Source organism: Lates calcarifer, linkage group LG1 (genome assembly GCF_001640805.2).
Source record: "Lates calcarifer isolate ASB-BC8 linkage group LG1, TLL_Latcal_v3, whole genome shotgun sequence".
Lineage (NCBI taxonomy): Eukaryota > Metazoa > Chordata > Actinopteri > Centropomidae > Lates > Lates calcarifer.
In genome coordinates, this window is record NC_066833.1 from 25,685,513 (window position 1) to 25,699,451 (window position 13,939).

The following is a 13,939-nucleotide window of genomic DNA, read 5'->3' on the forward strand; positions in this document are numbered from 1 at the left end:
GACCATGAGTTTGTATTTATAGTTCAAACAGACACTAATCTTACAATGTGTCACTAATTAGTGCAGTAACAAGTGTGCTCTACTGTACATGTGAACACACCCAGCTGTCAAGTCAGAGCACTCAACTACATCAGCGCACCAAAGTGGGATTAAAGGTTCCATAGTTTCGTAAGACCTTTTCACAAAACCATCAACAGCAACTTTAACTGAAAGAGAACTCCTAAGCAAAAAGAAGGGACAGGGTTGACCCTCTTGCAATAGATGATGTCATGTTCTATGAAAGAGCTGACTCAGCAGTCCACAGTGATTAGCTGATAGCCAGGGGACCAGTCTCTGCCAGTAGCTGGCAACTATATACTGAGTGAACAACAATGAATTTATGGAATTTCTGCTGAAAGACAACAGCATATTCTAAGTTCACATAGATTTGTCCAGTAGCCACACAACCTGTGTGTCTGTCATCGTCATTGATTGTTCAATTTGTTGACAGTGAACGCATACCACCGCAATCACATTACCTTCAAGCTGTTAACAAGATGCATCAGCCACTGACTGTTGTAGTCTGATCTTACACAAAGTTAGAGTCGTAAAGTTATGATATACACAAATCGTTGTCCAAGAGCTATTAAAAACACATCAGCACTGGGTGACACATTGACACATGGGTGTTCATTACCATGAGCACACACACACTGGAGCTTATTTGGCTCAAACCTATATACACTGTCCAGCCATTGTAAATACTCACACTAAATCTGTGACTAATAATAGTTCCAACAAATGCACTTTTTCCTCCCATTTGAGTAACATCTGGAAAAAGCTACAGTGGCTTACTGTTTTAAGACATTACAGAGCCTTTAAAAAAATGTGTGGATGTATTCTGTACCTGGGGCTCAGTGCCACACACACACAACAGAATGTTAGCAAAACATGAAACACTGCCAGCCATATCCTTTTAAGTTTTATTTTGTACTTGTGAGTCTCGAGGCCGGCTGTTTGTGTTTGACATTTAGAATAAAACACATTCTGAATTAGTCAAAATAAAAGGTTTTAAAAAAATAACACTTTGTTTTGGATTTCTTCTGTTTAGATTTTCCCAGATGAAGGACACAACATCGCCTCTGTCAAGAGCCAACACTACATGCTAAACTCAGTGCTCACATTCTTCAGGCACTGCTTTAAAGAGGACGAGGTTATTGTCCCGCAGGCGTCTAAAGATGACAACTAGCCCAGCGAACCTCCTGCAGCAAGACGCTTATGTGAGGAGTATAGCAACTGCTGTGATGAGCCAACAGAGAGATGCCTTGTTTCCCTGAAGAGCTGCTATCTGTGAACGCACTCCAAGAGATTCAATGAAAACCTACTGACCTGCAATATGAGAGATCACTAGAATTATATTTGCTTGGAATAACTAGTCAGCATGGTAATTCCAGGGTCAGGATGATTAAATTATGTAATTGATAAGACTGTAGTATTGTTGCTGTAATCTAATGCTTCAGATTATAATATTGTTTGTAATATTTGTATCATGTACTGAGTACAAATGTCAGGGTATCAAAGAAACTTGTATTTTTCCATTTTAGAGTATAATTTTTGCTGACTACTGTAATCTACTGTGACTATTTCTATGTACTGCAAACAAAACAAGTTCACTTAATAGAAAATGTTGGGAGATCATATCACAAAACTCACGAAAAAGATTTTGCAGGTGCCTTTACTTCATTACAGTTGTCATTATTTTCTAACCTTAGAGCCAACAATGTTCACAGACTTACACTAAGGTGTGATTAGATAATGAGGATTGAATATTGTCATTCAGCATCTCATGATTCCTCTTCTAACCCCATAATGAGACTAAAAAACAATTATAAGGTGATTTTCATCACATTCAGGGGAACCATAGTGTAAACCATGATGTAAACCTAACTGTAATGTAAGCCATATTTAGAATGGATTGGTCAATGACTTTAATCCCACCTGAAGCACGTGTATGTGAGTATTTGTCCCCCAGCCTTGTAATAATCACAGCCACAATTGCCTACTCTTTTTTTGCGGAAACCTTAAAAACCTGATGATTCTCGAGCAAGTTTTGAAGCATAATGATATCCTGAATCCTAGTGTAAGTCACCATGAATATCAGTACTTGTTTCGTGTCTGTGTATTAAGATTTAGGAGTATGATTTTCATCTCACATCTCTCCCTGCAACATCCCCCTGGGGAGGCTTTTGACTTTGTAATGCCGAATGTTCATGTCTTTAACAGACCATATTCTGTAGGTCCAGAGTGATGAGTTTAATTACTGAGGTGCACTGTGAATATTTCATTCCCCACCTCCCCCCTGTAATGTTATTCCCATCTGAATGGGGGTTTTAAAGTGGGTCTTTATTAGGCAACTTGTTTTTTGTTGTTGTGTCCTGGTTTTTCTATTCTTTTCCTTTTAAAGAAATACTGATTGGTAATTGCATTATCTAACACATTTCACACATTTTTATTTATTTATTTATTTTTTTTTTGCAATAACATTTGTTCTTTTGAGTGTTTATGGCCAGCTGCATCACAAACATGTTACATGTAGCATTTACTATCCAAAATGTGAAAAGTGTTTCAAATGGGAAAGGAGATGGAGAAACTTAATTTGTAGTAATAATCATCTCTGCTGTGCAGTGGTTCATACCCAGACTCCTGTAATGCTGTATATCATCATTATTCCTTCTTGTATAGTAACAAACAAATCAAAGATCATTCTCTGACCATGGTCCTGTGCTGCTCACACTTATGCACTGGCTTTATTCTGTCAAACTGCATGACATTTGAATAATAGGGAACATTAATAAGCTGAAATAAATAGTTAAATTGGATCTCCCCTCATCTGTGTGTTCCATTGTTTGCTGATGTGCTTAGCGGACAAAGCAATAAAATGAAGAATTCACTTGGAACCATATCTGATAGAACATACCAATCTCAAAAGAGCTGTGGCTGCACCAGTGGCATACAAGGCTTAGAAGTAGCACCAGTGACAGATGTAAAGTTGCTTTCGCACCAAAGCTGTAATCTGCTGAAATTTTGTTGATCAAATGACACTCAACTGAAATATGCCTATTTGCGCTTTGTCAGAGAATGAAATGTGAGGACCAATATCACTGTCATAACTACAGAGCTGAATCAGGACATGTTTAGCCTAGCAAGTAGTATAATGATTTAAGGCAGTTGTGTCGCACATCTACTCTAAGCATTGTACTGGGTGTCTGTTTTGAAAAAATCTAAATTGCAATGAAAACTAAGAGACTTTACATCCAGGTTTGGTACAATTATATCAACCCTGTAAGCCTGAGTGTGACAAGATTTAAGAAGTAGGCAAAAAGTTAAAGCACCTCCCTCCCTCTAGAACTCCAAATTGTACTTTTTACATCACTCTGTGTTTGAAGGTTTAACAAAAAAAAAAAAAAAAAAAATACAGTAAAGCTTGTAACCCTGGCTACAGGGCCTCTTACAGTTGTGATGAAGCTCCAGTGGCCGCCGCCTCCTCCATACACTGATTCCACAGCGCTATATTTGGCCTCATTAGAGTAGTGCCAAATATCTGATTCCAGTATTATGTCCCGAAACTAGTTTTCTTTCTCTCTTTCATTATCACTATAGCAAGAAGAGAATATGGCAGATGGGTTGTTTTGGTCCTGAGTCCCTCTTTGATCATCCTTGGATGCACGCAGATCTACAAAGAATGAGGTTTCTGCAGCTGGCAGCAGAGGGATATTTTAATATCAGGAAGATAGAAAAAAAAATGTGTAACTATTATTATTTCACAGAAGTGTCTACGCAGAGCTATCAAGTTTGACCCTAAAAAATTAACAGAATCATAATAATAAACATACAAAAATAATCATGATTTTAAAAAAGCCTGTAACTATAACATGTTATATGACTAAAGCATCTTAGTTTGCGTGTGATATTCACACCCTCTGCTTAAATACAAGAAGTATAAAAGTATTCTGCTGCAAGTAAAGGTCCTGCACTGAAAATGTTGAATGAAAGTATGGATGGATGTAAAGTATTATCACAAAATGTGCTTAAAGTATTACAAGTAAAAGTACTCAATGCAGTAAAATGTCCCTTGTGACTGTTACTCTATTACATATTGTATGATGTCATTAGAATTTTATGACTCATGCATGCAATGTAAAACCAAGATTTTACTGTTGCAGTAAAAAGTGGTACTATTTTGTACGCAGCTGCAACTAATGATTAAATTCATTATGGATTAATAAGCTGATTATTTTCTCCATTAATCGACTGATTGTTTGGTTTGTAAAAATTCTGAAAATAGTGAGAATTGCAGTCATAAATGCTACAAACAATTCTCAAAATAGTTGCCAATTTAGGTAGGTGTGCAATGAATAGGACAAACACAGACATAGGCAGGAGTGATGATGATCAATGCGCACTGTCCTTTTAGAAATAAATAAAGGTTAAGTTCACATTCCTTAAAACAATAGTAATGTAACCATATAAACATTGAAACAGGTTTTGCTTGCTTCCTCCAGTGAATCTGCCGTAACAAACTGTAAATAAACCATATGCTGAGGGACATATGGTAGTCTGTTGGGTTATTTAACATCCATAGCACATTCCCATACTTGCCACCTTCCTTAGTCTTATGACAGCATTGAATATGCCACCCCATTATGTCATGTATTATGCCCCAAGTTTGTTTATAGTGTGTCCTATTTTGTTCTACTTCTATTCCTATCTCATATACTTGTATATAAGTTGTTGTTTTTGCATACATCTAAGTGGAGCACACAGCCAAGCATCTCACTACATGTTGTGCAGGATTGTGTATAGTAAGTGATGAACAATAATACAACAAAACCTACTACTGAGTTGAGTTCTGTCTCAATTCTTGATATTTCCTTCCCACAAGACACAACAAAAACCTGCCATGGAATGAAAATATATCAGACTGTGGACAGGAGGGTCATCTGTGCTGGGGAAAAAGACCAAAACTAATTCTGATGCTTCAGATCCTGCAGATTAAAGAGTTTCTGTCCTTCAGCGGAGTTAACATCTGCTTGGCCATTCAGGCCAGAGAGTGCAGGCACTGATTAATGCACACAGACACACAATACTGAGGCAGCAATCGCTCTAAACAAGCAGATCTTGCCTGCTAAATCATTAATGTAGGAGCCCCAAGGCCATGAAAGACTGCCTTGTCCCTTTAATGTGACTTCTATGTTGAAAAAACAAATGCAACATTAAATCGAAGTGTTCAGGTGATTGGATTGTTCATCCTCCCAACAATCAATCTGTGGCCAATTAGATTTTCTGTTAAAATGTGTTCTGTTATACATCAGTATAACTCATTGTTTTTCATAGATTTTTTTTTTGTTTTTATTATTTATAATCATCACTAGAGGACAATCACAATATTCCCAAAACCGCAACCCCGCCCTTTCCCTTCTAAAACAGCAAAAAGAACAAGAAGAAGCATTACAAAATCCATCCTAAGAAGAAAATCAACAGCTGAAAGGAAAACAGAAACAAAGAAATGTACAAGACATCAAGGTCAAATCAATCCATCCCCATAGACTAAACTTTCTATGAGATCTGACATCTCAAAAATATATTTATGTACACACTCTGCTGTATTGTACTGTACAAAATGTGGCAACACTTGACACATTCCCTGTAGACATGCAAACACCTTACTGACACTGTAAAATTGTCCATCTTAGTACAGCCATTTTTATTTCTTTCCACCTTTATTCCCCCCCGCTTGAAATAAGTGTCCAAAATAGGGAAAACGTCTCTTGACTTCAAGAAAGCTCTTAAATCTGGTGGAGATGCACTGAAAAACGGTCTCACAACTTCAAAGAGATATCATCACTTGATTTAAGAAAATTAGGTTAATGGCTTATTAAGATGGAGAACTTTTGCAGTGTGGCCTGAAACTGAAATAACTGTATGGTCAACATCCATTATCTTCATGTAGACTTAAAACTTATTTGTGACCATACAGCTGACATAGTGTTGTAACTGTTTCAGATACTAAACTGACTGCAATGCTGTGTCTCGAGGACCTGAGTTGACATAGGTTAACATGACACTGCTAATGGATGACTACCAATGCCAGCAAGTAATATTACAGTATGTTGAACCTCATAAGGCATTGTACATGTCTACACAAGACCCCTGTACAATAAAGTGTGACCTATAAAGACGGTTTCCATTTAGGGTGGGCGATGGCAGAGGGTTTCAGCAGGAAATTGCACTTATTCAGGATCGGCTTGGTTGTGGTGAACTTGCGTGACTAAACATTTTTTGTAAATGACTGGAGCATTTCCTTGTGCAACAATACAACAATCAAAGGGGAGGTGAGATCAAAAGTGCCCATCTGAGTTCTTTTCTTCCCAAGTGTTACCACAAAGTAGACTAACATGGCAAAATGAGTGAAGCCGAGAAAGGGGGGAAAAAAGAACCATGCACTTGGTTAAGTGTGGATGACAACAGCCCAGAGAGCCTGCACAAGATGGAGGCAGTCTTCCGTGTGCTTTGCCGAGAAACGGAGCGCCCCAAAACTGAAATGACTTTATGCTAGAGGGCTGTTCCTGCCTCAAGTCCCGGCAATGCAAGTGTCACTGTCGTGTCCTTCAGTTATCTTTTCAACACATTTATACACAGTCACACACCAGAGTGCTCTCACTCACTCACACACACACACGCACGCACGCACGCACACAACCACACACATTACTTGAGAGCATCAGAAGCTCTAACCCAGTGTCCATGTCTGGCTAAACACTTGGTCCAAATGCGAAAGGCCTTGACGGATTTTAGCAAAATTCTCTCAAGCTCTGCCAAAGGTCTGACCCTCAAAGACTGCCGCCTACTCCTCCTCCTCCTCCTCCTCATCGGGCAGCGGTAGTAACTCCTCCTTCAGACACTCCCTGTAGAAGCTGGTCAGTGTGGCATAGAGGTGCTGGCGACTCTGCTGAGACAGGAAATGACCCTCATCTGGGTAGATCTGGTGGGTAAAAGATAAGTAAATTAGTGGACAGAAGTTGTATACATACACGGTTTGCTGTAACCTTTCAAGGAAACATGGTTTAAAATAATTAAAACGATGTCAGTTACAAAGCAAAAACTTAAAATACAAGATTTTAGAGTACACTCTCTGAGCAGCACTGCGTCTTCAGGGCAGTCTGGAAGCTAATGAGTAATGAGACAGGCCAGTTGGACTGGGGCTAGCTAGTTAGCATGCTAACTTTAGTAGAAAACATGGAGACTTTAGAAACCTACACATGATTTTATAAACTACATCCATTTTCCTCTACACAGTATGACTGCTGTAGTTATAGAAAAGCTGTAGTTGTAGAAACGCACATTAATATGACTTTCCTGTATCATCCGTGAAGTTAATGATATTCAGTGTTCTGTTCTGTAAGGCAAGCCATTGGACACCCCAGCAGAAGACTTTGCCAATATTATCTGGCAAGTCTGACAAAGGGTTTGGCATGATTTAATACATTTTTACACTTTTCGGCAATTCTACACGTTTACATTATTTTCTATGTGTCTGTTTTACTGGCATTATTCAAAATGTACATTTGCATCACTGGTTTTACAAATGCAGTATAAAGACTTTGCCTTGGTGTTGTTGTGTCTGCTATACACACCTGCATTGAGTAGTTTGCTCCAACTTTCACAAGGTTCTTGACGAGCTCAGCAGTATGCTGAAAGTGGATGTTGGCTGGGAATAAAGAAACAAAATATGTCAGCAAGATTCAGCCTGAATCTTAACCGGGAAAAAGAAAAGACAATCAGATTGTGGCAGGATGGAAATACCCCAACAAATTTGACATGCATGGTTCATCAGTGAATGTTTTCCTCTGGAAATCCCAGCATCAATTTAGATAACCCACTTTTCCTTTTATCTTTTGATTAAAAACCATTTGCCTCATTACCTTCCAGGATTGCATGCTTCTTTGTGCTCAGCAGTGATGCACCACCGATACAGTATTTTCATTCTATCGCAATTTATTTTCTCTTACCATCTGCTGTGCCGTGCACCAGCATCAGTGTCTGTTCCCTAAGTGCTTGAACGTTCTGCAGCACACTGGAAAACTGCGAGGAAATCAGAAATAGCAGGAGATTGATAGATATAGCTAGCATTTAGAGAAGAAATACAAAGATACCAGATATCAGTAAATTAAAGGCACTGTCATAATTTTACATTATATCCCGTGCATGCACGCGGAGACATACACGGACACAGCCATTTAAGCCAATTTTACATTTTCAAGTGATTAAGTGTCTCCCATTGACATGATATTCTGTGCTTGGAATATCACTGTTTGTACATACTGTGAGGAAAAAGATGTGAGATCCAGTCTACAGACAGGAAATGCAAAGCAGCAGTATGCCAAAAGCAGTGAATTACTTGTTCAGGACAGGTTTGTTTTTTGGTTATTCACACTGTGCTTGCAAAAAACTGTTTTGTTCTTCCTCGCTGCCTCTTTACTAGCACTGTGGGAAACACCTTCATGATAGCTGAACATCTTGTCTGTGCTGGAGGCCTGAGAGAGCCAGGCAACCCCCCTTTTTGCAGCAGCTTATAAAAAAGCTCCGGCATGTGATCTAACACACCAGTGCACACAGTTACCAAAGAAAGATGAGTGACAAAGTCCTACGGAGCATGAAAAAACACAAGAAAAGGCAAAGCATCGCTGCCTCTGACTTTGATAGCAGCGACATTCAGTAACTGCGGGAGCTTAACTGTAGGTGTGTCAGTGATGTCGCGCTTTCAAAGATCAACGGCAAACAAGCGCATGGGAGGCAGTAAACACGCACCTGATATCTGCTGTCATCCCGTAATGGCATGCCAAGGTATCTCTCAGAGAACGCGGATGCTGTGCAAATGAAAAGTGATGCATTCTTAACAGTGGCAACAGTAGACAATGCTTCAGCTGCAGAGCTAAGTACCTAAACAAAGTGGAGTTCTTGTCATCTTGAGCCCAAATGAAATGCTTTCAGTGAAAAGAAAATAACACCTTGTGTAGGTGGAAGAGTCCTCTGTGTCATCTTAAGACTGTAAAGGATGTTCTTTACTCTGGTCTATAGACATGGTTTTATATTACTAAAAGCCTGGCTTGCCTCACATTCAACACTTTGTGTCTGAGGTAAACAGTTTATTTACAGGCACACACAATACAATCTTTAATTGTACTCTGCCTCAACACAAACATAGTATCAATTTCTAAATGTAAAGGTTTAACTTATACTTGACATGCCAGATGGAAAGTATCAAGAAGATAACTTGGCTTTATGTGATAGATGATCCAAATGTAAATTCAACATTAGCGCATGGTTTATGGTGGGATTGTGTACTCACCATAGAGTTTCCAGTCCGTCACCGGTGACATTGCACATGCACATTTGAAGAGGCTGTCAGTAGACTTGAGCATCATTAAAGTCATGTAGGCTCCATAACCCTGAGCAAACAAACATCAACACTTCTGTTATTTTCATTGCTAAATCCATAAAGCTTTAAAATGTAATTAAATCAGTGGAGTCATTCACCAGAAATGTAACAGAATAATCACTTGATCACTTCTATGTTAAAACGCTAAAAATGACCTCTTTTAGAGGAATCTGAAAAAAAAAACATAATTACATAATTACAGCAATTTGTCAAGATGAAAACAAGCATTTTCTAATTTGTGGAAGAAAACAGACAACATTTTCTGTGCATGAATTTTGTGTGATAAAGGTAATGTAATATGCATATCATACATAACATTGACAACTCATTTTACATTTAGTAATACACAAGAGCATCACCTTTCCAAACACTGCTATCCGTGTCCGATCAATATATGGAAATTTCATCATGTATCTGCGAAAAAAAAAAGAAAGATTAAAATTAAATAAAATCAAAAGCAGCATCAGAACATTTGAAACTATATAATTACTACTCACAGCAGTCAAGATTTTTTTTACATTTCTGATTTATTTTAACGTTCATCATTTTCATTGATGGCAATATTTTTTTCATTCTTCTGCTTTCTTGTCTATATTTTCACTGGTAGAGGACAAATCACACAATTCTCAGCTATCGCATCACGGTGGAATTACGGAGGACAAGTCTGTGCAGAAATCATCTAGTGAGATTGCTCTTACTTCAGTAATATTTGCTGTAGTAATAGTTTAGTCAACCTGGTCCTGAGAACTCAAAGCAATCAAAAACTACACAATTTGAGAGAAAAAAGTTATTTGCTACAAGTGAATAAGTTATATTTATCCATTGACTCACTCCTACTGAAATCTTTTATTTGTGTGAAATCTTTTATATCTCTAGTATCATTTGGCATGTGAAATTAATAACACTGCAATAACAATAACAGTAATCTCAATCATGTAAATTGGAACATAACAATAAGAAAATGGCAGAAAGATTAAAAGAAAATCCATTTCAGAGAGAAGCATTTTCTGTGACTGTGAACTAAATCAATCAAGCTTTGTTCCTCTTCTTTGCACCCAGCAGAAATGAAAAAAAAGTATGTTTGTAGCTAACAGCTACGATGAAAGCAGCAGCTGGAACCTGTCATAAAACCTGTTTATTCTTAATTACATAACATGTTCATCTTGACCAGCACTATATTGTATAGTCGCTCCAAGACATGCATTTTTGAACTTGGGAGCGGCAGTTGACAAAAGAATCTCATGAAGCCATTTTGGAGCTTTCGACCCATAACACATTATCTCTTTCAGCATTTACAATTGAATTACAAATTTACAAATGAACTACATCTGCTGATGAAGATCATGTAATAAAATCCAACCTTTAGAGAAGCTACCTTGAGACATTATAAAACTTGCCTTAGACAATGAGTCCTATGTCTGTACCACAGCCATGAGCATCCCTAACCAGCAGCTCTTAAACAAACTCAAGAAAATGTTATATTTCTGTGTCATAGAAATTCAGGAAATTTTATTCTTTACAATTTTGGAGTTTGATTAAAATTGAGGAATTCTGTAGCTTTAGCTTTCCCCTGAGAACAAACCGTTATACTAGATTTTAATTAGACACATTAGTCCACATATTAGATAAGAGGATGGTTTTTGCTGTTGTTTTAAACAGGATTACATAATATGTTCAAGTTTGTAAAAAGCAGAATGAAACTGAATGAACCAGCATACTCTATGGCTGCAATCTGATCTTGGACATCAACAGTCCCCAGTCTCTGGTGGACCTCGTGCAGGATCCTCTGCCCCTGGAAGCCGCTGCCCCGGCCGTCCAGACGAGCAACGATGATGTTGTCTGAGCTGACCAGAACAGAGTCCCAGCTGAGAGAGAAGTAGTCACTAACAGCCTGACCCCCAGGGGCGCTGTCACTGAACAGAGCAGAACACAGACAAATAAGATAAACTCACTGAATCCTCATTAGTGAAAACAAAAATGATCAACAAGCTTGAGGCAATTTGTAAAAGAGTATATGGTAGAATATATATAATATCACCAGTTTTATCCCCTAAATGTGTTAGCAAGGCATATAAACACTTACTCCTCTCAGTTTTTAACTTTCTTTTCACTGGCTGATTATTCAAATGCAAGTGAAGAGTGAAGACGGTACCTTTGTGGCACCCTGTGACTGATATACCACAGCCTTGGTTACTCTGTTTGCAAATGTTGCTAATTTCAGGCAGATTGTCGGGGAATTGATAACAACTACACGTTAAATTTGCAGATACGCTCTGTCCTCTAATGCTCCTTGGATAAGAGCACTGACCAACAATTGGTCTGATTGATATGAGATACCATATTTTCATGCCAGAACAAAAAATGTATCACTATGCATTTATGGTATATTATGCAGTATCTAATGTGTCATCACACATGGTACATACACCAGCAACAGTAGTCCATAGTGACGGGAATCAGAAAAGTCTGGTGGGTAAGAGATCTTCAAAGGTAAATCTGTAAAAAGAAATTAAAGAAAAGCTGATGTCCTTGCATCACCCATTCATGTGTGACTTACACTAAATGAACAGAAACCATTACTTTATTCTTACCAAAATGTTCCATCGGAACAGTTCTGAAGTCAGTCAGTTGGATCCTTTTGTACTTCAAGGCTGCCTTCAGCAAAGAGTTGTTCTCAAGAATGTAGTAATCTGTGAAAAAGAGGGCAATGTGTTTAAAGGATGAAAGAGTCCAACAATTGCTGCCAGTAAGTGTTGCTGTATACAAATGACCAATATCAATATCTGGATTTGTCTTTAGAGCCTGTGATACAATAATATGAGAGAGAAAGTGTTGGTAAAAAGAGTGTTGTGGCAACCATGAACAGCTGCTCTGTCCATGTTGAAGTTACTTTTAATTAGGGCCCGAGCAACGAGTTGCGTGGGCCCAACGGGGCCATGCAACGAGTTGCAAGGACCCTCTTGTTTTCGGTCTGTTTATTATTATTATTATTATTATTATTAGGGCCCGAGCAACGAGTTGCGTGGGCCCAACGGGGCCATGCAACGAGTTGCAAGGACCCTCTTGTTTTCGGTCTGTTTATTATTATTATTATTATTATTATTATTATTATTATTATTTTTTTTCTTCTTTTTCCGCCTCTTAGATCGGCTTTTTGAGGGCCTTAACATGCGTGAAAACTTACCAAAATTTGCAGACGCGTCAGGCACGGCGAAAAATTTAATAATTTAGGGGTCTTGAGCATGGGCGTGGTAAAATGCCCTCGGTAGCGCCACCTACATTTTTAAACGGAACAGCCCCTCAAGCCCGTTGCGCCTAAAAATCTGAAAATCTGCACACATATGTAACATCCCATGACGCACCAAAAAGTCTCTTGGAGCCATATTCTAAACCCAACAGAAAGTATTTTTATTTTGACCGGAAGGTGAAAAAATTGTGTGTTTTTGGCCATTTCCAGGGGTCGCTTGAACGCGAACTAGTCCTAGACGCATTATCCCATTGACTTCAAAACTTAATAGTATGTTCTTAAGACATAGACGATGTTAAATTGCGGCAGATTTTGAGTTTTTGTTGAAGGGCGTGGAAGTTATGGCCCCTCAAAGTTCGATTACTCGCCACGAAACAGGAAGTTGCTTTATTTTTGCTATATTTCGGCCATACTTTGTCCAAACTGCATCAAACTTTACAGGATTGTTAATGGTACCTATCTGCACACATCCATATGTCAATATTCATACAATTGTTGTAGCGCCACCTATTTATAGCAGGAAATGACATATTTTATAGTGTGATGTCCAGTTTCTAGACGGGTGACCAGATTCACTTCAAATGTTGTCAGCCCCTCCTTGACAATTTTTGGAAGACTGGCTCCGAAAATTGTGAGTTTGGGTCGAAGCGTGTGCCGGTTCTGGCCCGTCAAAGTTCGGAAACCCAACTTCCTGTTTGAAACCTCAGATTTTGGGGTAACTTCCTGTTGCGACTCTCTACTTTATCCTACAGATGGAGCCATTGTATTACTCTTTGATGGGTTTTTGGAAGGGGGTCTCTGTGTGTGTGTGTCTGTGTGTGTGTGTTTGAGGGGGAAGGGGAAGAGGAGTTGATTGAGTCTGTGAGAAGCTGCCACAGGGAGGTTACAGTCAAGAGAGCCATGAGCTGTCACAGATGATGAGTTCTGAAAAATATTATCACAGAAAATAATTAGCATAAAAGCTTTTATTTTAAATTTGTTGCAACAAATTCAGGTTTCTTACAGCATTTTCCTTATTGAAAACTAAATTCTACCTGAAATGTATCAATAAAAATCTTCTTTTGCAGTTAATGTCACCAGTTTATAGTTTAGTTTTAATAGCATTCCCTGTCACTGATGTGCCTTTAATTATCGGTTCTATCAGGGATCATTTATGTGTTTATCTTACGGGGGTGAGCCACCTCACAGGTTGGTTATATTACCTGTTGACCTCA

At 38.5% G+C, this 13,939-nt stretch overlaps 2 protein-coding genes across 2 annotated transcripts in view; one reads left to right on the top strand and one right to left on the bottom strand.

Annotated features, from left to right (window-relative positions):
• Positions 1-5,632, top strand: part of LOC108884619 (inactive dipeptidyl peptidase 10-like) — a 97,820-nt gene extending 92,188 nt beyond the window's left edge. The window contains 1 exon segment of the mRNA XM_018678619.2: positions 1,091-5,632. Coding sequence (XP_018534135.1) covers positions 1,091-1,228 — 138 coding nt within the window. The 3' untranslated portion in view covers positions 1,229-5,632.
• A 96-nt stretch (positions 5,633-5,728) lies between these two features.
• LOC108884620 (inactive dipeptidyl peptidase 10) lies at positions 5,729-12,168 on the bottom strand (the record flags this gene model as incomplete). The annotated part of the gene is given in 9 exon segments (XM_018678620.2): positions 5,729-7,021; positions 7,674-7,747; positions 8,049-8,121; positions 8,848-8,906; positions 9,389-9,488; positions 9,838-9,892; positions 11,197-11,391; positions 11,905-11,974; positions 12,070-12,168. Coding segments are annotated over 9 exon segments (863 nt in total), but the record flags the coding sequence as incomplete, so codon positions are not given.
• Between the last annotated feature and the right edge of the window lie 1,771 nt (positions 12,169-13,939).